Below are 23,475 nucleotides of genomic sequence, written 5' to 3'. Positions count from 1 at the left end.
TATATTGTGTATTTTACATTCTAAATTTTTTTTAAGTTTTTCTCACTGGGATCAATGATGAATTACTTAATTAAAAAAGTTTTAGACCAGAAAGAAATACATGAAATTACATTTATTTATTTATTTACATTACCCAAAAACACAAGGGTGGATACTGAAACAAGAAGGTCAATAAATACTGATTTAACAAAATGAAAAAGCAATTTATTTACCTGCTTACCAAATTGGAAACAGACTATATAAATTATACTTAACAGCAATGTACACACACAAACACACCACCTTTTACATAAATCAGAAGTTCACTTCTAGAGACCAATGTATTTCAATTTTTTTTTCCATATTAGGCCACTGTGGTGAGAGCAATGCATATAGCTTGTATTCCATCTGTTTTGAAAGTACATTTTAGATTTCTTAAAAATGATGGAGTTTTTAAATATAAGATTGAACATGATACACAAGCAACATTACTGGTATCCAAACAAGACAATTGGTTGACACCTAATGTGAAAACACAGAAACGTGTAGCTCCTTCTTTTGTAGGAGCTACAGAAATAAATTGTGTGGAGATGACAGAACTTCTGTATTTAGTCTAAACCCAAATTACTAATGAGCTAGCAACTGCAGCTCATTCAGATGGAGAAATCAAGTAGTCCATAACACATTAATAAAACTACAAAGATTGCAGTTTCATAATCTCCTAAATATTCAGTACATATAGAGGGTTGAATGGATGCTTGTCATTTATGATTCTACTTTTTAACACCTTAAACTTATTTAACGCATCTCATATTTAGAATATTGTGGAAAAATGTGTTTGTGTAATTTCATTCAAAAAGTGCAAGTTCCATATATTCTAGAATCTAGATTCAATATTCTTTTATGAAATATATTGACTTTGAACTGCCTATCAAACAGTGGAGTGGACTAACACCAGCTGATGACAAGGTCACTGGTCCAAATTACATTTAGTAATTCATTTGTAAATCAAGGTCCCAGAGTCCCGAGGAACAGTGAAGAGGGACACAATCCAATTTCTTGAGGTCCACTGTCTAGTTTCCACTCAGTGATGATTTGGGGCACAATGACATCTGCTGGTGTTGGTCCACTGTGTTATCAAGTCCAAAGTCAATGAAGCTGTCCACCAGGAGATTTTAGAGCACTTCATGCTTATTGAGATGCCAATTTCCTCTTCCAGCAAGGAAATATTTATCGGCATCCTCAGCCTGTGTGGTAATGTACACACTTTGAATTTGCTTAATTAAAGTGCTGTCCACACAGCACTTGAGTTGTTAGTACCTAAATCAGTATCTTTACTAAATGAGGGATGTTTTACCCTGCATAGACAGGTCACATTAACAGAGGAGTCATTAGACCATATACTGAGAGGTGAGTTGTTAATACTATAACTAATAGTAAGCACTGTGATATTACATTAAGCCTGCAGGCCAGGAGAGAGCCAATGATCCAATATTAATTTATTGACCCTTTAGGGTTACTTCATCTTAAAGTTTAGTTTAGTGTTAATCTCAGTTTATTGTACAATTGAAGGGCTATTTATGTTTTAAGTTAGCATTTATACATGTTGAGAAAATGTTTGTCTTATGGCCCCCTCTGTAACAGCACAAGGCTGACTTCTACAGCGACGTCCTTAAAATGACTATGCTAAACATCATCTCCATAAGGTTAAACACTTACTTTGCTAAAGTACCACATACAACCCCACTTAAATACTGAACTATCCCTTTAAAAATCATGGTTATATGCAAGTGGTTACTCAGAGATGGTATTCAAGATAAGGGATAAATTGTACTATATAGTCAGGTACAAACCATAGCTTTGTTAGCTGTGTCCTCAAGGTAAATTGCTAAACAAAATCCTAAATTTCCTAAAAACATTTTATTTATTTTTTTAAATCACTGTACCATATCCAACCTATATACACACACGCCAACTATATTACTGAACATTTTCATATAAACTTTTTAAAGAACATTAGCAAGTTAAGCCGTTTTGAATCTTTAAAAAAAGAATTAAAAAAAACTCCGCCATATGCTTCTCTCAGAACCCTTTTTCACTTAACAAAACAAAATGAGACACTTACCAACACCAGGCATACCATTTTTTGATACAGTATATTTACACACAAATATGACACATTTTTTAATAAAATTACCTTCAAGCCACTTTCATACAAACCACAACAAAAAACATTCTGTCACCCTGGTGAAATGTGTCGGTTGCAAAGTGTTGGTGATGGAGGGAAGGAGCTCGGCGATTAAGGCAGTCCCGCACAACAGTTGATGAAAAAGGGATTAAAAAGGGAAAACATGAAACTAATAACAGGAAAATCACCAACACTTATTTGTAAGGACACAAGATGGCTTTCAGCGTGAAGGCGGTCTCTCGCTCATCTTCTCACTTACTGAGAAGCATCTTGGCAAAGTCTGAATTTGACAAAGGTTTTGTCTCCCCTGCTGAATTGGCTGAAGTGCTGGACAGTGCCGTTCCGTTCTCGGCTTTGCTCACAGGTGCACTTTGACGGTTCAGGGACCGAGGGAGTAATGAGAGTTGGGTGCGTCCTCTTCCTCTCCTGGAACAAGAAAAGAAAATGGCTTAGGTCGCAATTAACCCCTAGGTGCGCACCAAAGTAGCGGACTATTAGTTGTGAACACAACCTTAGTGTTGTGCACTTAGAATTCTGAAAGTAGGGGGCGCCTTTAGCTCAGTCGGTAAGGCGTCCCCCTCCCGGGCCGGGCCCAGCAGCAGACCCGGGTTCGATTCCCGCCCGCGGTCGATCTCTGCATGTCACTCCCCTCTCTGCCCCATTTCACCTCTGTCTCTCTGCACTATCAATAAAGCATAAAAATGCCCAAAAAATATATTAAAAAAAAAAAAAGAATTCTGAAAGTAGACGACTTGCAGAACACTTCAGTTGGCGTGACGGAGAAATTAACTTGATCGTGAACTTACGATCCAAAGACCTGGCGAGGCATCAGGTCTGCTGTGGGCCTGTTGGAACCGGTGATATCCATCTGGTTTCTGCGTGGAGGGTTGCTTATTGCGACGGAGATCTTGTTGCCCTCTATTTCCATGCCGTCCATTTTGAGAACCGCCTGAGAAGCCTGAGCTTCATTTTCAAACTCAACATATGCCAGTCCCTGCAGAGCCACAGAGAAGGTTAATGTGTCAGCAGCAAACTGTATACCTCCACCTTGCACAGCATCTGCACGGTCAAAAAGGTGTTCAAACAGGACGACTATTATTAGCTAAACACCTGGACACTGTTCTCCTCTAAGCCTCACCTTGGGTTTTCCTGAGCGATACGTGACCAGTCGAACCTCTTTGATGGTGCCGTGATCTTTGCTCATTTCCTGCAGTTGCTCTTTAGTGCAGGAGAACGGCAGCCCAGAGATGAAGACTTTTTGTTTCTCCAAGGCTGTGTTGTATTTAAACACCTACAGAGACATTGATTTGAGGTAGTCACAAGGCTTTCTGCAGGGTTAACCAAGACTTTTCAAATAGTTTCTTTAACATCACATATATATCTCAATTTAACACCTGTTTTATGTCAGCCAAAGTACAAAAGGAAACCATCGGAGACAATACGACCTAGAGCCTCCCACCAGTATATAACAATAAATCCTGAAGACATCATAACAGTATTGTGGCCTGGACACAGAAAAGTGGCATACAATCTACAGATGAATTAACCAAAAAAAATAAGTAAATTCAAGTTCAAGCTGATAATAAATATTTCAGAATAAGATTATTAGCACCTTCTAAAGCCTTTGGGAGAACTCAATGTAATGACCTGCAGATACTCTGGTTATAATAAAAACCAACATAACTGATTGTGTACATATTCACCTTAAAGTCAGGATTTTTGTTTTTGTCCACACAGGGTGACACAAACATGGGCCTGCCCTCCACCTCCCGTCTGTCCAGCTTCAGGGCTTCAGGGACAGACACTGGGGCTTCAAACTGGACATAGCCGTATCCTTTGAAGCCTCCTTTGGTGCTGAAGACAGGGCGAATCTGGTTGATGGGACCACAGGTCTCAAACAGTGTCCTGAGCTTTGCCTCTGGCTCCTCCAGCGTGTATGCCAGGTTGCTGATAAATACGCTGCAGTTATCATCACGAAGCTCTGGCTTGTCATCGTTCTGCCTCTGGGCAGCCGCCGCATCTCCCTGCTGGGTCTTTTTAGTGCCAGGTGCAGCATGCTTATAGCCAGGGGGAGCTTTCCTCCCAAAGAGTCCCGTCTCTGTCTCCATGTCCTCTGTGCTTTGTGCCCCATTGCCTCTCTGCCTTTTAGGAGCTTGTCCAGTCAAAGAGAGACAGAGAGATTAGGAAACACATAATTTTGGAAAAAGTTTTTGTGCAGGGCAAATGAGTCATGAGCAAATTCCAGTCATTGTTTTCAAGACACGTAGCCAATAAAAGGCCTCGCAGAAGTACACACGTGGAAGTCAAATGCATTAGGCAATGTGCTCTTAGTTTGCCTAAGCCTGTTTCAGGTCATTTTGGGACTTCAGTTGAAGCAACAAAACTTCTGAGAGGAAAACAGCAACAGCGTTATATTTTGCAGATTGAAAAGGCAAAAAGAGGGACTGGATTTGCATTGTGTGTGTGTGCTTGTGAAAGATTGTTTGATGATTGAAGATTGGCTTGGCCAATTACTCTTTCCATCCGTTTCATGAATTTTATCATCATCGGGACAAAGAGACACATGGCAGCTTTGCAAAAATCATAAATACCCCACATTCATTTTCTGATCCAATGTGTCTAAATTCATATTTTGCCAATTTGTGTAGAATAGAATAGAATAGAATAGAATATATTTATTGCCATTTGCATAGGTACAAGTACAAGTGCATTGGGATAATACATCAACATTGCATTTCAATAAGTATAGGAAAAGAAAACAAATCTATAGGGTACTTTCTGTTCCCTACACAGTTGTTATAAATCATCCAAATGATGGGAGGGGAGGGGGGGGGGGGTTTCCTTAATTGTTTGGATGCGGGGTCAATGAAACTCTGATCTACTGGCAAAATGGTCCACTGTTGAACCCTGATCATACAAAGTGTCTTACCCGATTTACCCGAGTCCTCATTCCACTGGTCCTGATAATCGTCCTGCTGTGCTTTCCTCTTCTCCCCAGGTCGGAATCCCTTCTGGACCTTCTTTTGAGCTTTCTTGTCTGACTTTGTCCTCTGCCGCTGATCACCTCTGTCCTCCTCTTGGCGAGCCATGGCTGCTTCTTTCTCAGCCGCCTGACCGATGGGCAGACCATGGAAGCATTAGCCAAAAGAAGCTAAATGATAAACCCTGCCCAGCCCAATGCTGACATGTGCTCCTACCTTAGCACGTTGCTCATTAACCCTGTTCAGCTTGGTCTCCGTCTTCTGCACTGCCACGTCCCAGTCCTCCAGAGAACCTGTAGGTGAGGACGCAAAATACAGAGACACGCTGTAAATCATGAAAATCGTACTCAGTTTTATGTTAACTTTTTTTATACAGTAGGGGAAGGTGGGGTGATTTGTGCAACTTTTTACTCAAAGTGATTTTAAAGTGAGGCCTTGACAGTTATGTCTCCAACTCAAATATGTACATATATTTCAGGATGTTGTGCATCCCTGGCAATAAAAACTTTGGATCTGGAATAAACTGTTTAAGAAATATAGCTTTCGGAAAAAAAGTTGTCTTGTCGCACAAATCACCCCACGTAGTGGGGTGATTTGTGCGTCATTGTGTCACAATGACAAAGTCACCATCATCATCTTTCTGGCCATCTGAACTCTCATCAGTGGTGTCGTTAAGTGGAATTGAGATGTCACTCTCTTCTGAGCTACTGTAGACAATCACTTTCTTTTGGTGACCAGCGTATACAGCCATGCCACTGGCACAACTCTCAGAAATGTACTTTGCACTAGTTGCTCCGTGCTTGTGGAACCAACTGCCACCTGACAAATGTGATTCCCCCTACATTTCTGCCTTTAAATCAAGGCTCAAAACCCATATGTACACCCTGGTGTTTCCTCCCCATTAACCTCTGCACTACTTACTTACCTCTGCACTACTATCTGTGTTTATGTGGATGTATGGGCTTTACGTCTTTTATTTTGGTTATTGTTATTTTACCTTCATTGTTTACCTACTGAATGCACTATGTACAGCACTTTGGACAGTGCAAACTGTCATAAATGTGCTTTTATAAATACATTTTACTTACTTACTTACTTATAACTCACCCAGGCCCTTGTGCACAAATCACCCCATCCCCAGAATTTTGGATAATAGGCATGATGCAGCAATTTAGGGTTGACATTGTGCTAACTATATAGACTCAAAGTGTAGCATACCAAAGCACTAAAACATGTGTCAAATGTTTTCAAACGTGTCTATAATTGTTCAGACACAATAATCAAAAAACCTTGATCATGGAAATTTTACTTTGAAAGGCAAAACACAGTTTTTTGAGCTTAAATGTGCTTATATCTTATTCCTTGTGTCTCCCTTCTTTACAGGATGAGTCAAATGGATGGCTCTTCTTAAATATGTGGTCACATTTCCAATTTCTTCCACGGTTTTCTAGAAACAAGGGGTTTTGCAACTTCCAAAATGCACAAATCACCCCACCTTCCCCTATATACTTTTGTTTTATGTGTAACTAGAATGTGATATATAATAAAGGTCTCCATTTAGATGGACATGTAGAAATAGTTTTATATTAACTCTATGTTTAGACTCACCTTCCACCCTCTCAAATGTGAGCAGGACTTCACAGACATGTTCCGGGTAGTCTGAGGTGCACTGGACTGCTCTGTGAAGAGCTTTCCGACAGTGAACAGGGTCTCCATAAGATCTACAGATACAGTAAAAAAATTAAAATCAGGGACCTTATAAACTTGTTTTGACTGAATGATTTGTCACAATGGCATCAGACATGGATTGACAAACCTTTCAAGGTTGTAGTACTCCAGCCACATGTTGGCAAATTTGGCATTTCCTTTTGTCATGATGCTGTCCCACAGTTCTCTGGCTTTTTGGATGTTCTTGCAGTGAAGGGCCTGGTCAGGAGCAAAGAAACAAACTTTAAAACACACAAAACAAATGATCACATACATTCTTTACTTTGGTAGTGAAACATAACAAACTGTCACATTCTGGTGCTGCCACAGTTTAATAACTGGTCCTTTAGTTTTTGACAATATTTGCTCATTGGGTTAGCAATTACACAAATTTAATGTTGCCATCAAAAAAATAAACAGAAAAATATTAATACAATAAGTCAAAATATATTTTTATAAAATGGTCATCAAATATCCCTGCTTACCTCTACCCTTGCCCAGATCTGCATTATGATACAAGAAGGATCTCCACTTTCGCCAAACCCTAAATGGACATCAGACAGTTATATGAAAAACCAAAAGTAGCACAAAAAGAAAACTCAATTTGGCTCAAAAAATCACCTACGTTCTTCAACATCTTGTTTCATGTAGTCCAGAGAGCGGGAGAACGCTCCTCGCAACTCCTCTAACTCTTTACTCGATTCTGTAGAAAAAAAGAAACACAATTAGAAAGGGAGCAACAAGTGAATTGAAGTTTCCAAACACAAATTCTGTAACACACACACACACACACACACACACACACACACACACACACACACACACACACACACACACACACACACACACACACACACACACACACACACACACACACACACACACACACACACACACACACACACACACACACACACACACACACACACACACACACACACCTCTCTCACCTTTGCTGAAATCCACACGTCTCCTCAGGTAGTCGAGGTACGCCTGCCAAATTTCCACATAATCCGCCGCTTGAATAAAACCTGCACTCAGCGCCTTTTCAAAAACATCTGTGAGGAAGACAAAGACACTACATGATGTTCCAATTTAACAAAATGAGAGTCTGGCAAACTTGTCTATATGAGCGCTACTAAGATGTTTAAGATCTCCAACATTTCTCAGTTTTAGTGCAATCTAACAAAATAAAAGAGCCCTATGAGTTATGTCTGTAGCACTACAGTCTTTTTGTTACCTGAGACAGTGTGATGGTCAGCTCCATGCCTCTCCAGAGCTAGCACGTAGCTCTTCCACAGACCCATGGTCCAGGGGCAGTTCCTGACGGCACGGTCATGAGTGGAGAGAACCAAGTCTTTGACCTTCAGCTGGCGATCCTGCAGGGAAAACAAATAAGTTAATGGTCGAAAAATTATCTCAAACTCGCAGAAAGATTTTAAGAGTCACTTTGGCAAGCACATTGTCAAACACTCTACCAGATCTTCTTTCACTACAGTAAAACATTAATATCCACTGGTTGTTTTTGACACAATACTGAACACTGAGGAAACCAACTAAACGGTTGACATTGAAATATGAATAGCACATTATCCCATAGAGCCTTATCAAGATAAGCTCAGTGCAACACTGGGAACATAGTCATTTAACTCTTGCTGGCAGAAAATGGACATGGCAAGTTTGAGGTGATGATTAAAATGAGTCATCTTGGGATGTAATAACATGTGAAATGAGTCCATATCTACCCAGCAGACTTGATAGTAATAACTAGGAGCCATTTAAAGACAGTACCCCGCCAAACACTGACCAATACTCACAAGATAGGTGTTGTATTTCGTCCACATGTCTGGTACCAGGCAGTTCTCTGCCAGGGTCCGCTCAAAGGTTATCTGGACCCTCGCTGGATCCCCCTCTTTCAGTTCAAAGTCGATATAGGCCTGATACTCTGCCAGTTTAGGAGGTTCTGCTACTATCTGCAGCAAGTCAACAGCATGTAATTGTTACGCAAAGTAATTTTTTATAAAAAGGATGACAAATTACTGACACAGCCAAGAGAAGTCAAGTCACTTACCAGCGACTCTTCAAAAGATCTACACTTCTCAAGGCTCTTCAAAGCCTTTCTGTACTGAAGTATGGTTGTCTCAGGAACCCCAGTTTCAGACCACTCTTCATACTCTGCATAAGTGGCTTCCATGTCTGCAAACAACCAGAAAACTTTCTTTAAGTTTTGCCTTCTTCAACAAGCTTACACACAACCACATCACACCGTATCTTCGATAAGTAAAATATTATCATTAAAATGTATACATTTAAAGCCAAGACTGTTGAAGGAATCTGTGTAAATTCCCATTGGTTTAATGTATACTGCCTAATCTCTGTCCCAAATGTGTATGATAAATTCAACAAGCGAGGAGTTTAGGTAACAGAGGGTTTCAAACATCAAAGAAGTGCCTGTGTTCCTCATTCAGATGGGCAAGGAAAAAAATAGCAACACAATACTGGACAATCTGGCTATCTCTCATCCACTCCCTGCAACAACACTGAAAGCCTGGGCAGGATCTGGAGAGGAGTGTTCTCTGTCCAAATCCGTACTGCATTTCAAAAAGCCCCATCACTATTGTGTCCCTCACTCAATTTATTTCCACAAGACCGCTTTTATCTTTGAACATTTTACAGCAGCCCGTCTGGACAGAAGAGGTGTCATGCTTACCCATTAAGGGAACAGCCAGCTGTCGCCGAAACAGTGTATGGATCCGGCCGAGCTGTACGTCCACCCGCTCCTGCTCCTCGCGGCTGTAGGTCCTGCCAGGGGGAGGCTGAGACCAAACACAGCGGAGAAAATGGTGTCAAAATGAAGCAAAGGGGCCATTTAGTCCAACATCAAAAGGAACTAAATTCAGCATGTAACGTTTTTGAAAATGGAACCATTCAAATTGAATAACCAATAGGGATACACTGCACATGTGAAAAAAGAGCATACGTCTGATCATCTCAGATACGATTTCTCCCAGTGATGGAAACACAAACCTGTACTGTGGACAGGATAGCGTTCTCAAACTCTCTGTATGCCTCCCACACCGTCTGTCCCTTGGTCATGTGAAGGCCCACAGCTGTCACAGCTCTCTCAAAGATGGCTCTCACCTTGTCTATTCCACCCACTGAGCCCATGCCACCAATTGCATACTGACCATATTCAAGCCAGATTTCCGGGCCTAGGTACGAAGACACAGGAGGAAAAGTTGAGATCATCAGGTACTGAGTGAATTAATTAATTAATTAATCAAACAAGAAGGCAGTACACTACAAATGGTGCGTCAAACTCACAGATATAGTCTTTTATAGCTTTCTCAAAAAGTTCATATACTTTCTCCCGGTTGGGCTCCTCCTCGCTCAGACGGATCTCATCCTTGAGCCAATCCAGCCAGATCTCTATGGGATGCAAGAAAACGTGCTTTCAGTTGCAAGTACCGCAGAACTGCTGTAAAGCTTCGTAAGTCTTAACCATATCAGACACAAACAAATACACACACACACACACACCTTCAGTGAGTGGGAAAAGCTCGGCCATCTTCTGCCTTGCTTTTCGCAGACGGAGAAGCTCTCCCTCATGCTTTAGGAGTTTTATGAGATCCAAATGGCAGTTGTAGTCGAAAGCATTGATTGACAGCTGAAAAAAACCACAAAGATAAAAGGGGGCAAAGACGATCAAAACCAAATAACTTATGGTACATCTGTTATAATTTAGCAGTTTATGTCACATAGATGGAATTAATCATGACATCAGTCTTACATGCTTACTGAAAGACACAAAAAAGGAGGATATACACTAATGTAAAGTGGTCTAACAAAGCCTATTTTCACAAAAGCATTTTATTCATTTATTTATAAAGTCACGTGTTGATCTAATTATATGGTCTTTTTGAAGGCTGTAGTTAAGGTTTGTTTCTAATGTTTATTTTACTAATTTCAGTCAGTGTAGTAATATTAGGAAACAGTTGTCAGTATAATATAACGCAATATAGTGCAACAGCACCACAAACAAATTCCAACAATTAAACAAATACGTACTCTTGTAACCTTCATTGGGGATGGGATTTACAATATATTTCACCTCATCAGTTTTTAGCTCGGCGTGTAGTATAAGGGTCAATATCGCTGTAGGGTGCCTTTCCACCGTCACAATACTTGAAAATTTTAGTCCTAAATTTCCATATCCTTTATGCTTTATCATAAAAAGTGGACTCTGAAGTTGTCTAAATATATATTTACGGAGCTCCCACACCTATTTTTAGTTAATTATGACCTGTTTTCAGAGGAATGAGTGTAAGATATGTCCACCCTGTCGTGGAAATGTACATTACTGCTAAATATGTTTTTTATTTGAATTTTATGATGAAAACTACATTTTATAAAAGGTATGATGTCCCTTTCCTATACAAGGACTTTGTTTGATTTCATATTATAATTATTATTTTTTTAATGTATGTGATCCCTTCGTTTTCAAAGAAACACACACAAGTCGCACATGGATTTCTTTGATTTGGAAAGTAAATGTGATATTTTGTTAAGTTTTTTTTGTGCACATTATCCCATCCCTCACTTAGCTGTTATACACTAGATTAAATATTATTATATTTTACAGTATGACTGATTTTTTATCTAAAAATGTCAAGATGACAGGGTGGACAATCACATGACTGCGAGCAATTTGTGCAAATTGCAATAATTCAATGTGACCAAATGATAAAGGCAATGATACAGTGAGATCCAACCAGGAATAAGCAATAATATAGAATAATGACCTAGCTTGTATCTGTATTTGTGTCCACACAATTGTCTTGCATGTATCATCATTTACAATTCCCATTTAAAATGATTGATATGTCCACCCTGTCATGGGAATGTCCACCCTGTCGCCACTTTTCCCAATGCAAGACATGACAGGGTGGACAATTGAGGAGGATGACAGGGTGGACATTTTGATCTTAAATTTGCATGTAAGCTAATAACTAACTAAGATTGTATAACTGGCTGGTATGGTTGTTGAAGACAAATGTCTATAGTTAAACATACACATTTTTAAACTATTGAATTATCAACAGTTATGGTGTATTTCATGCCGACAGGGTGGACATGTTAAGCTTCGGACAAACCTGTAAGCAAACTTTTACAAAGAAAATGTGTATGTAGGAAAGTAATCTAAACACTAAACTCAGCCTTTTACATTCCCCATCAATGAAATGCATTAATCACTGGTGTTGTGGTGTTCCTAGAGTGGATGACCTTTTCTTAATTGGACGGATTCTCCAACATGACAGGGTGGACAATTGTTAAGGGACACAAACAAACATCTTCTTTTTTTTAAATAAATTAAAATGAGAAATGTGTGTTCAAATTATAAATACACTTTAGTTGAATATTATTACTATTGTATATAATTGTATGAAAAAAAAAGATAATTTGTATGATTAGACCACATTTTACTTGAATTGTAAATTAATGTTCACTGCGAGGGACAAGGGAAAATAGCACATATCCTCTTTTACAAAACTGAATAAAATCTAAAATATGTATCTGAAGAGCCAAATAATGTTTTGTCAAGGATAGAAAACCATTGTCCAGTACAACAAACCTCTTTCATATTATTTTTAAGCTAAATTAAGACAGTAATTCACTAGTTTGTGCATGGGACACCAAAAGGCACCCTACAGGGATATTGACCCATAAGTAACGTTACAAACGCTGTTAATATGATATGATATCCCCCATAAAGTTAGGACCGTAGGTTAAGACGGAGTGTGAACTTTAAATAACTCGTGCACTACACTGGAGACTCTAATGTCATGCAAGACTGATACCAAAACATCATGTTAACAAAAAGGCGCGAGAGCCAAGACGTGCCATTAGCATCATCGATTAGCAGCACAGCTAATCACGACAGCTGTGTGAATGACGTAGTTTGATAAGCGCACGTTAAAATGTTTTGGATTACAGCAGCTAACATGAATTTATTGTTTGCAGTTGGTTTGAACCATGGACCTATAAAGAAACCCACATCAGGGCAAATCAGCTCACTGTTGGAAAGCTGCAGCATTGTCGTGACTGACTGTTTACCATCCATTCATTCCCGATAGCTCGTGGGCTAACGTTTGTTAACCCGAGTTTGGCTAATAACTACCTGCTCCTCAAGCCGTTGAATTTCGGCTTCATTTTCCTTCTCGTCTTCCGACGAATCGTCTTCTTCGTCGTCTGAATTCTCCTCTCCCATGCCCGCCTCCTCGCCTTCGTCGGAGTCCATCTCCCTCTCCTCCATCCCTGCACCTTCCTCCTCCATGTCTTGCAACTGCGTTTGCTCTGCGTTGCTCGACGCTGCCATGTTGGAAAGGCTGTCTGCTTGGTAAAAGCCACTGAGAGGTGGAGCCTGAACTCACTATGGAAAACCTAACGTGTAGCGGCTACGATAGGCCGCTAGTGGGGGCTCTTCCATCGGGGGGAACCTCCTTTTTCCACTTGTTTGTCAACAAAAACTGCTCCTCACCCGTCACCGTGCGCACACGTTGATTTCCGTTCACCGTCGGAATCTAAATATGGCGATGGTCTCCCTACGACACTCGGCGTCCTCCCTGTTGCTGTTTAGCAGAAGGTTATTCAGCCCGCAGCTCACTGCTCTCTGTTCATATCACAAAAAGGTAATTAAACTAAACACGTTTGACATTGTTCATGTATTTCTCAAACGTGTAACCTACGCAGCTAACATACGTGACACTTAGCCTAGCTGCGTATGTGTGGTCTCTGTTGGTGTACCCTACACTTCCATCACTGTCCTAATTTTTTAACTCACGACACAAAACAACAGAGAAATAACCTATAATTAATTTTGTTCGGGACCGTCCTCAAGGTCGTGGACCACTATGAAAATCCAAGAAACGTGGGCTCTCTTGACAAAAACAACAAAAATGTGGGGACCGGATTGGTGGGTGCACCAGCCTGTGGTGATGTAATGAAACTTCAGGTAGGTTGGCGGTCAAGAGTAGGTTACACTGCAGCCCAACAACTGCTGGCACGACTTCGACCCTCCTCTTGCACAACCAGGTGGTTGACTCCGTATTCATATTGTTTCCAGATCCAGGTGGACCAAGATGGCAAGATTGTTGACGCTAAATTTAAGACGTTTGGCTGCGGATCAGCAATTGCCTCCAGTTCTCTAGCGACAGAGTGGGTGAAAGGGAAGTCGGTGAGTTTGTTCAACGCAAATGAAAACGAAATAATAAAAATGTCTCAAGTTGTTTTTATCATTTGTGTATCTGATGGTGTCTCTCTTCTTCCTCCTGTAGGTCGATGAAGCTCTAAAGATCAAAAACACAGACATCGCCAAGGAGCTCTGCCTTCCTCCAGTCAAGCTTCATTGTTCTAGTAAGCAATACCACAAAAGAAGTAAAGCAGTGTAATGTCCAGTACTCCTTCACAATATATTCTTCAAATCTCTGAAACACAATGGGTGGAGTGAACACAGTTATCCAAAAAGATATTCCCCTATTGGTGTTTTGATGATGGTGGAGGACACTAACAAACTGGTCACAATCTTTCACCCATGCTCATTATGCATACATTTAAAGCTATTCAGTTTGAGTTCAACTAATTTCTTCAGGCTTTTCCTATTAAATCAAGGCTAATTCTGAGCTCAAAGTGTTTCTTAAACCTCCTCTCTCCTTTTTTTTTCAGTGCTTGCGGAAGATGCCATCAGAGCAGCGCTGTCAGACTATCGACTAAAACAGGACAAGAAGGAGGAACGTGCACAGGCCACCAATTAATATGCTGCTATGAGCCTGCTCAGCCACATGACTCAGTGCCAGCCCTGTAATGTTTCACTGCAGTGCTGTTTGGAAGATTGCTTACCCTAATTATACATCAGATCTGAGATCTCACATTCTTCTGGGAGTTTTATAATTTTTTTTTAAAATCTCCATGTAAAAAGGCTGTGGGTTGTGGGGTCACTCTCTTGAATTCAAGTATATAGGTTAAGTGCCAGGTGTTAAGGTTGTTCATTTGTTTATTCATCAGATAATCAGAAATTATTTTTTAACCAATGATTATCTTGGAGTCCAGACATCAACATTTTTGTTTTCCACACAGGATACAAAGGAGATGCATAACCCCCCCCCCCCCCAAAAAAAATAAACTATAGGTCCTGGTGTTGTTTTATTTTTAATACTTTTTGGCATCATGCTTTATTTGGCTTGATTGCATACAATCACTGGTCCCTTCAAGGAGGATTCAGTATGAAAAGTACACATAATAAAGCAATACAGAATATTGTAAAAAACCATGACCTTATTGTGAATTAAACAACTAAGAAAAACATTTTCAGTGTGTCTGTGCTCATGTCATTATCCACCAGATCTCACATCAAGCGGAGCCACCCTCTGTCTGTGCACAAGGACCTTTTTCAAGACAAGTAGCACGGCCAGCAGTAGGAGAGCTACTAGTACACACAGTGCAGCCAGCAGATAGATGACCACGGTGGAGTCCATGAACTGCCGTGGGTCAGGGGAGGGCCAGGCTGCTTCTCTGTTTGTGGAAAGCAAAGGTGGTGTCGCTCCCGCAGTGGTCGCATTAGTCTGAGGGTATCGAGCTGTGATGTTATCTCTGCATTTCGTTGCCTCATTCGGGAGAGTAGTTGTATTGGTGGTTTTTAATAAGGGTGGGCTGACTGACACGGTGTTATTCATGGACAAACAATCCTCATGGGTAAGGGTTTCTAAAGAGAAGTGGTCCAGCGATACACGTGTCTTTGCAGCATCCTTGGGAAGGAGTACAGAAGTAGTGGTCTCTTGTGATATTGTCTCTGGCATATTTCCCAAATACCTCCTGTTTTCAAACAAGCTTGGACCCATGGGCCTCACCACCTGTGCCTCCAGCTTTCCCTCCAGTGCAGGGTTGCGGTCTGGCCTGGGTGTCCTCTCGTTTGGCTTCAGAACGTGAGGACAAAGAGCCACCACGGAGAGGTTCAGAAGCAGATGTTGGGCGAGGTGGACGGGCTCTGTGCACACCAGGTCTGTGGCCATCTTCAGCCTGCCGTTGAGCAGCCAGCGGTAGAGATACAGAAGGTCGCACTCACACACCCACAGGTTGTCGGCGAGATCCACAGACCTGAGCCGTGGCAGACGGTCGAAGGCGCTCTCCGGGACCGAACGCAGGCAGTTGCTGTTGATCTTCAGGACCTGCAGGCTGACCATGGCTGACAGCGAGGGCAGGTCCAGCACAGAGATGCAGTTTGCTGACAGGTCCAAATGGGTCAGCGACAGAGGGAGGTCCGGAGGGAGGCCGGTGAGCCTGTTCCCCTTCAGCGTCAGGACCTGCAGCCGGCTCAGACCCCAGAGGGCTCCGGGCTGGATGGCACGGATGCGATTGTCCTCCAGATCCAGGCGAGTCAGGTTCCCGAGGTGCCGCAAGGCGCCGGACGTTATGTAGGTGATGCGGTTCTCTTGCAGCAGCAGGGACTCCAGGCTAGGAGGCAGGCCTCGGGGGAAGCGGACCAGCAGGTTGTGACTGAGGCTCAGCTCATGCAGGCCAGAGAAGGGCCGGAGCAGGTGGTCCACGTTACACAGCTGGTTCCTGGCCACGGACAGGGCCGAGGTGCTGAGTGGGACAGAGTGGGGCAGCGAGCGCAGACCCAGGGACTCACACAGAACCAAGAAGCCCGGGCCAGGACAGCAGCAGCCGGGAGGACAGGGAGACATGAGGAGGAGGCAGGTCAGAGGATAGATCCAGAGAACCAGGAGGACGCCACATCTGCTGCAAAGCATGACTCACTGCCAGGAGTAAAGTAGGAGAGACAGGCACATCTAAAACTGATGCCACATTTACTTTACTGTAACTGTATTAAGGCCTCATATATAGGTTGTAAATGTAATTAAAGGTGGAGTCAGTGATTCTGAAGAACGCTTGTTAATACACTGTTAGTACACAGCCCCAGGCTCTCTAAACAGGCATGTAAATAAAAGGTATGTTAACAAAGGAGCTCGGCCTGTCCCAGCGGAGCTAGCACCATGCCCGTTTGCAGAGCTCATACTGTGTATTAACACAGGACTTTTACTCAGCGCACTCACAGTACAGACAGGTAGAGGATTGTGAGGAGATATTCACTGATTCGACGGCAAGTATACTCCAGAATCGCTGACTTCGCCTTTTAATGGTTAATAAATCATTCACTAACCCGCATGACTCTTGCTTTTTTACATTAATTTAAACCCCTCTGATTGGCTGAAACGTGTAACTGAATCAAGCATTTATTCCCTTTTCATCCCTAAATGTTATATTTACCCATTTTAAACAGCCGCTTATTAACAGCTTAAGGTAAGAATAATGAAATGGAGAAAGGCTCATGCACTTACCATTTTTTAAATTCCTGTTTTATCTGCTCCTCCGGAGAGATGAGCAGGCTTCTCACCTGACGGTCCTAACATGATGTGAAGATTACTTCCACTGCTGCTGTTGAGAATTTCAGGCAGATGCTCATCAAAGTTTAATGACAGCCTTAAGGTGCTGTATTACCTAATCTGGATCCTCTTCACCATTCAGATAGATTGAAAGGTCCTTTTGTTGGTCAGCGACCAATTGCAGAGTCCAAGTGTCCAAATATATAGAGAGAGGAGTTAAGCAAGAGCTATTGTGTAAAAATCATTTAAAGAGAAAGAAAAAACACAGGTGTCCTAAACATTCCCTTATCTGAAGGCAACAGAGGTTGATATTCCTCATATTCTGACAGTTGATCTATGGTGAACCGACCCTCGGTCAGAGAGAGGGCCGTGCATGTCCACCGTCACCTGGTGGGAAGAGTGACAGTTAAGGGGTAGTGTTTTCTCGAATTATTTAGCACCTCATTGACAGAAGAGCAGGGAATCTGACCCTAGTGAGAGGCACCGTCAGGGCTCACGTTTCAGCCGACACAGGGTTACGCTTGCTTTCTAAACTGCTGCACTGTCATCTTTGATGTCTGACCTTTGGCTGAGTTGACCCACATTCAGCTCAAACAATGGATTTTTTTTGATTATACAAAAGTAGTTTGAGCTTCAGCCCTTTTATAAATATTTGATTATAGGGTTTTAATGCATTTGTCTTGACTTTTAACAATAGATTTCAGATGTGGACAGGATGTATTTTGTGAAACAGTGGCAGATATAAGGTAAGAAGAAATGCATTAACGTACATAACTGATAAATCAGTACTTGCCGTGCTCACATGAGGGGGGGCAATACTCAATCCTGGCACAAATCAGTGTCTCCAAGATTTTTTTTACAAGACATTACATGGGTTCTTGTTTTGGTGCAAGGGGCTCTGTATGTATCTGGTTTACTGCTGCTGAAATATTTAATCAATCTTGTACAGTACCCAGTGATGGACAAAAGGGGAGGCCTCGTCATCTCCAGGCTTTAATACCTTCTGCAGTCCATTGTTTGGGTGCGACGGTGCCAGCTGCCACACCAGGGTCAATCATGGAAATGTAGAGGTTAAATTAAATGAGAAGGCAGCTTATGTCTCCAAAGAGCAGACATCACAAAACTGACACTTTCTGGGTAATAACCCTAAAAAGAGTTACCCACGATGTCTTGAGTGGACACAGCTCCAAATTACAGATCCTCCAAAAGTTTGACATAATGTGCATATAGCAACGAGACCTTTCTAATGTTAGGTTTCTTGACGGCTGTGTGTTTGTCTTTGATCACAAAGCTGTCTCCACTGTTGCCTTTTCCAATAATGACACAAACATCCCTATCAAGCATTTTTATTGAACATAAGTAAAACAACACTCATTTTGTGAACAGTGAAACTGGCACTTACAAGCATCTGTCTGGAAAACATTTGAGGTTCAACGGAACAGAGTGACAAATGTTCCGTCCCATACATTGTACAAACACATTTGGTTTAGATGTTCTGAGGGATGAGGACAGTGAGTTGGAGAGCTTTTACCAGTGATATTCTCCTTTAGCCAGCATGATTCAAAGTTAAACAAGCAAAAACAGGCCATCCATCCCTTTACTCAAGTTTGACTCATTGCAATTTATTACAAGAAGAAAAAGAAAAAAACATAATTGTACCTCATACATAAGTACTACTTATTTAAAAACAAAAAAGAAGAGACAGTTTCAAACCCTGATTCACAATCTTTTTACACCAAAAAAAGCCTGCTTTAAATGTTCGACAGTTGAAGGCAGATCAAAATTATCATCCAAATAAATATATAGACAGATAAGATAAAAGGTATAAATGGGTTTTAACTTCCTCCTTAAATAACATAGTTGCAGTAATTGTGATTTTTTTTGGTTCAAAGCTTTGTGAATTAGGCTTTTAAAGTAAAATACGATATGAAATGACATAAAATTACACTATACAAAGAAAACTAGGTAAATATGAATGTAAATATTAAGCGATAGTTTTGTTACTAATCGACTCACGTTTACTGGCATCTCACTTTGCTTCATTTACAGCAGCAACATTTTAGCTCAAAATGACGGACTGGTCCAGCCAAAAGCTCTGAAAGCTGCTGAGAAAGATGCCATAGTGTACAGCAGGACATACTGAGGAGATCCCTCTGTCTTGGCAGGCATATTGAGTAATACATTTCTGTATTTAAAAAAAAACACATTAATACTGAACAAAAACTAAATACATTTCTGGTTGGAACAAAACACAGGCTACCCACTCTTTTGAATTTTGAACATATTTTATTTACTGTCTTCACAGCGTTGGATATCAATGAGACTCTGATAAATCCTGCTGATGAATGGCTTCAAGTTAAAAAATCAGCTTTTTAATGAATCCTATATTTTTTTATACATTGTTTATGCAGATGCACAACTGAATATTTTCACTTAATCAATATATATTCTATTCTGCTGTTTTTAAATTTTCACTAAGATATTAAAATATCAGGTAGTAATTCATATTTTCATTAACATTTGGATTTAAATAATGTTTTTTCATAAAAGGGCACGAGCCAAACTTCCTTTTTTTGCTTTAATACTGTAAATACAGTAAACTGTATATGTTAGTTTGTGTGCAGTATAACCAACCTATCTGATTTTCACTTCCTATGTCATGGTTACAACATTACACCGCTAATGCCAACATCAGCCTTGAACACGATCTAGTGGTGGGCCTTTTTCAGATGGCAGGTGCAGACTTGCTGCCCAGAGCCAGAGCTGGAGCTCTGCTGAGCCTCCTCCCTGTGCTTTGGCTGCTCTTTGTGCCTGGGTTCCTCTCTTCGCTTCTCCACCTCCTCCACCTCCCTGACCTTTCTGACCTCTTGGCGAGGTGAAGAGCGGACGTCTATGCCCCTCTCTCCAACCAGAGCCTTGGAGGGTGCGCGCAGGTGCTTGGGGGAGGCCATGCTCTGATACTGGACCCTCTTGACGTGGTCCACGGCGTACGGCCTCTCCTGGGCCTCGCTGGAGTTCTTGCGTCCGCCTGTTTTGTCAGCTGCAATCTTCCTTGGTTTAGGAGGGGGTTTGTAGGCCTCCAGCTTGCGCTTATGACTCATGGCAGAGGCACAGCAGATGATGAAGACCATGACAATGAGAACAGAGGTCACAACGATGATGATGAGCATATGCTCCTGCAGGAAATCCACTACGCGGGTCAGGACAAAGTCCTTCAGGCGGATCATGGTGGTGGTGATGCTGTTGGTAAGGCTAGGAGCTCCAGTAGCAGCGCTGACGTGAACAGGTGCTCGAGTGGAGAAAGAGGTTGGGAAAAGGAGCTCCAGCCCTGCGTCATCGCCACTGCCGTCCAGGGATACGTTGTAGAACAGAGGAGTGGTGTGACACACACTACACCACAGGGAGAGCAGGGTCACACAGGTGACCTGGAACACCAAGCAGGACTTCATCCTCTCTTCACAGTCCTAGAACAACAACAATGGCTATCATGAATTTAGGATCAAAGGGTTGAAGGTTTAGTTTGACATTTTGGGAAAAACACTTATTTAATGAAGATGTATTTACCACTTGTATGTTTGTGCAGTAGCTATGAAGCTACAGCTAGGCGGTTAGCTTAGCTTAGTTAAGTTGAACTCTGGAAATGGGGAAACAGCTAGACTGGGCTTGTTAAAAGGTAAAATAAATCCTCCTACCAGCACCTCTAAAGGTCAATTATTAACATGTTATATCCAGTGTGTTTAATGTGCACACGAACAGAAATGTTTGCCTGGTGCAGTGACTCTTTTTTACTTTTGATAATAATGTATTACATGTGAAGCAATGTACTTCAATTACTGTATGTCGATTCACAATTGGAAAAAGCAAAGATTAGAGAAAAGTCTGATTAATTTTTTCTTTCCCTTTTTTTAATCATTCTGTGACCCCTCTGGATTTTTCTTGTGAACCGTTTTGGGGTCCAACCCTAGAGTTGGGGACCACCATACAAACTATTGACTATGTTAGTCAGTCTTTCATGCAACAAACTAACACTGGGAGAGTAAAAGAACGTTTTAAAGGACTGCTTCCATCTGAACTGTAAGTCCAGTGTCCATCTCGACTCAGGTTTCTCTAGGTCCCTCGTTTTGCACCAGATCTATTTTAACAGGCAGCAGAGTAGTAATTACTTATTTGGGGTGGAGACAGCGAGTTTCTGTGCTGAAGGCCTTATAATTTGTAAAGTAGAGGGAGGCCACCCATCCACCACACCAAAGCCAGGAGGAAGCTATATACTAGAAGGAGCACAGAGGCGTGGGAGACCTGCGGCAGTGTCCTCTATATTTACACTGGGCAGCAGCTGCTGTGCACCAGCACCAGGCCTCAGTGGCACAGACCTGATGGAGATATTTCTGCTTCCAAGGAAACCTGCATTTACAGACAATACAACTGACTGAATTAACTCCTAGTCCAAGTATGAATTTATTCCATTATTCTTTCTTCAAGCTTCTCCTTCCTGATGTGAGGTCAGGGTTTTGCTCAAACTGCAACCAGTGGCTGTTACCATTTAAGACCTGTTCAACTCCTATCACAGTGTGTAATTACAAAGTGCTGAGCTGTAAGAGCAAGCTTATAATCATCATCATGCTATAGTGAACATGCTGCTGCCCTGACATATACTCTACAGTCTGAGCCCCCTCCCTGTGTGGTTGAACATACAGCATGGCGTGTACTCTGCTGGACCAGATGGTAGGTGTGTGTGTGTGTGGGGGGGGGGGGGGGAGACGGCACTAATTACAGCCGTGATAATGTCCTGTTTCACTGGAGGGTCCGCATTACCTCCAACTAAACGACTCCAGGTATAATTAATCAATTTTAATGGCATTTGAGTGCTTATCGTTCCATATTTACAGTTAAAAGGAGCTTTCTGAACACAACATGATAGTATCATACTTGTTCAGTAAACCGTACAATATGTAAAATATTCAAACCCAAGAAAACATTTGTTCTTTTTCTTTACCCTTTTTTAAATCAGCTTGTTACTACTTTTGATCCTTCTTGTGAACCGTTTGGGTTCCAATCTGTATATATGTATATCTATCTTAAAGCTTTTTCTTACTATAGGTCTTGAGAGCTAAAGAGAGACTAGATAAGAGTCACACAGGATAAACACTAGTCACATCACTGATCAAATAAACAGTGTAAAGGTTCAAAACGTTGATGTAAGCAAAGAAGCATTTACACCTTGTACTTAAGTTAACTGGCAATACATGGCCAAATACACTTAAAGTAACTAAAGTTAAAGTATATTTTACGCAGAAAAACAGCTCCTGAGTGCTAAATTGTAATATCATATTATTTGATTATTGTCACTGTTGTGTAGTTAAAGCTAATATTAACAACTTTCTATGCTGTCAGTTGATTTAATCTATAATTAACATGAATTTGTCTAAAATCTTGATTAGAAAAAGCTACAGAATAAATTAGGTGGAGTAGTGTAATAGTTTAATATTTTTTCTGAAAAAGAGTGAGAGAATAAAGTATAAAGTGGCGTAATATGGTACGTATTTTAAATAAAAGTACTTACCACCACTACGTTAGTTTCATTAAATAACTTTGAACAACTATATGAACCAAACTGATCAAATCCGAAACTCAGTTTGGATACACAGACTGTCCTGGAATAAATGTAATCTTTGGCAGTACTTATTTCTGTTTCTTTCTCAATAACATCCACTTAAAAAGTCACATGAAATACAAATACATACTTACGGAATGTGTTATCCTGGGTTTGTCTTCGGAGCAGCACAACGCACTGCAGGACGCACAGAGGGAAATAAAAAGGGGAGGCAAAGGATCGAGAGGAAAGTAAGAGTGAAAGAGGGGCTTCTAAGCATCCGCCCTCCCTGCTAAATTATACTGAGTGTTTATTTCTCCCACTGAGCTCCAAAAGTTCTGCCTAGTGCAAAATGATGATCCATCCCCTTTTTTGAACTTCTCCTCCCTCTTTCTCAACCACCTATATTCTTCGTTTTCATCTTCCTGGGACTTTAATACAGTTAATTTTTATTCTGAATTAATATAAGGTAAAACAGCCATGAAGAAGTGATTCTCTACAGAATATTTTCTCCAACATGGAGTGAGGCTAGACTGTGTCCGAGTGTAATTTGCCACAATGTGTGATGGTTCATTCCAAGTTTGAAGCTTA

At 41.2% G+C, this 23,475-nt stretch overlaps 3 protein-coding genes across 5 annotated transcripts; 1 reads left to right on the top strand and 2 right to left on the bottom strand.

The window, feature by feature from the left end:
* Positions 1 to 158: 158 nt before the first annotated feature.
* Positions 159 to 13,264, bottom strand: sart3 (spliceosome associated factor 3, U4/U6 recycling protein). Of its 2 annotated transcripts, none has more exons than XM_080043752.1 (19): positions 13,034 to 13,264; positions 10,396 to 10,522; positions 10,180 to 10,284; positions 9,883 to 10,067; positions 9,566 to 9,671; positions 8,927 to 9,051; positions 8,673 to 8,828; positions 8,096 to 8,234; positions 7,797 to 7,913; positions 7,481 to 7,558; positions 7,341 to 7,399; positions 6,965 to 7,074; positions 6,757 to 6,869; positions 5,365 to 5,441; positions 5,097 to 5,277; positions 3,871 to 4,319; positions 3,306 to 3,458; positions 2,974 to 3,161; positions 159 to 2,593 (listed from the first exon to the last, which is right to left on the bottom strand). In XM_080043752.1, exons 1-19 carry the CDS (start codon positions 13,229 to 13,231, stop codon positions 2,419 to 2,421), a joined length of 2,841 nt encoding a protein of 946 aa, XP_079899878.1. In that variant the 5' UTR covers positions 13,232 to 13,264; the 3' UTR covers positions 159 to 2,418. The 2 variants fall into 2 exon arrangements, with proteins under 2 accessions (XP_079899878.1, XP_079899879.1); XM_080043753.1 differs by having other exon boundaries at positions 160 to 2,593; positions 7,806 to 7,913; positions 13,034 to 13,263.
* Positions 13,265 to 13,408: 144 nt separating this feature from the next.
* Positions 13,409 to 15,219, top strand: iscua (iron-sulfur cluster assembly enzyme a). The gene is made up of 5 exons (XM_080043778.1): positions 13,409 to 13,544; positions 13,754 to 13,867; positions 13,979 to 14,089; positions 14,190 to 14,268; positions 14,578 to 15,219. Exons 1-5 carry the CDS (start codon positions 13,443 to 13,445, stop codon positions 14,664 to 14,666), a joined length of 495 nt encoding a protein of 164 aa, XP_079899904.1. The 5' UTR covers positions 13,409 to 13,442; the 3' UTR covers positions 14,667 to 15,219.
* A 3,411-nt stretch (positions 15,220 to 18,630) lies between these two features.
* Positions 18,631 to 23,147, bottom strand: tmem119a (transmembrane protein 119a). Of its 2 annotated transcripts, none has more exons than XM_080041452.1 (2): positions 23,040 to 23,147; positions 18,631 to 20,758 (listed from the first exon to the last, which is right to left on the bottom strand). In XM_080041452.1, the coding sequence occupies exon 2, from the start codon at positions 20,741 to 20,743 to the stop codon at positions 20,003 to 20,005; it is 741 nt and encodes a 246-aa protein (XP_079897578.1). In that variant the 5' UTR covers positions 20,744 to 20,758; positions 23,040 to 23,147; the 3' UTR covers positions 18,631 to 20,002. The 2 variants fall into 2 exon arrangements, with proteins under 2 accessions (XP_079897578.1, XP_079897579.1); XM_080041453.1 differs by having other exon boundaries at positions 23,036 to 23,120.
* Positions 23,148 to 23,475: the final 328 nt, after the last annotated feature.

Source organism: Ammodytes marinus, assembly GCF_949987685.1.
Source record: "Ammodytes marinus genome assembly, chromosome: 2".
NCBI lineage: Eukaryota > Metazoa > Chordata > Actinopteri > Uranoscopiformes > Ammodytidae > Ammodytes > Ammodytes marinus.
Note: the sequence above shows the minus strand (reverse complement) of the source record. Positions and strands in the feature narration are given on the sequence as shown.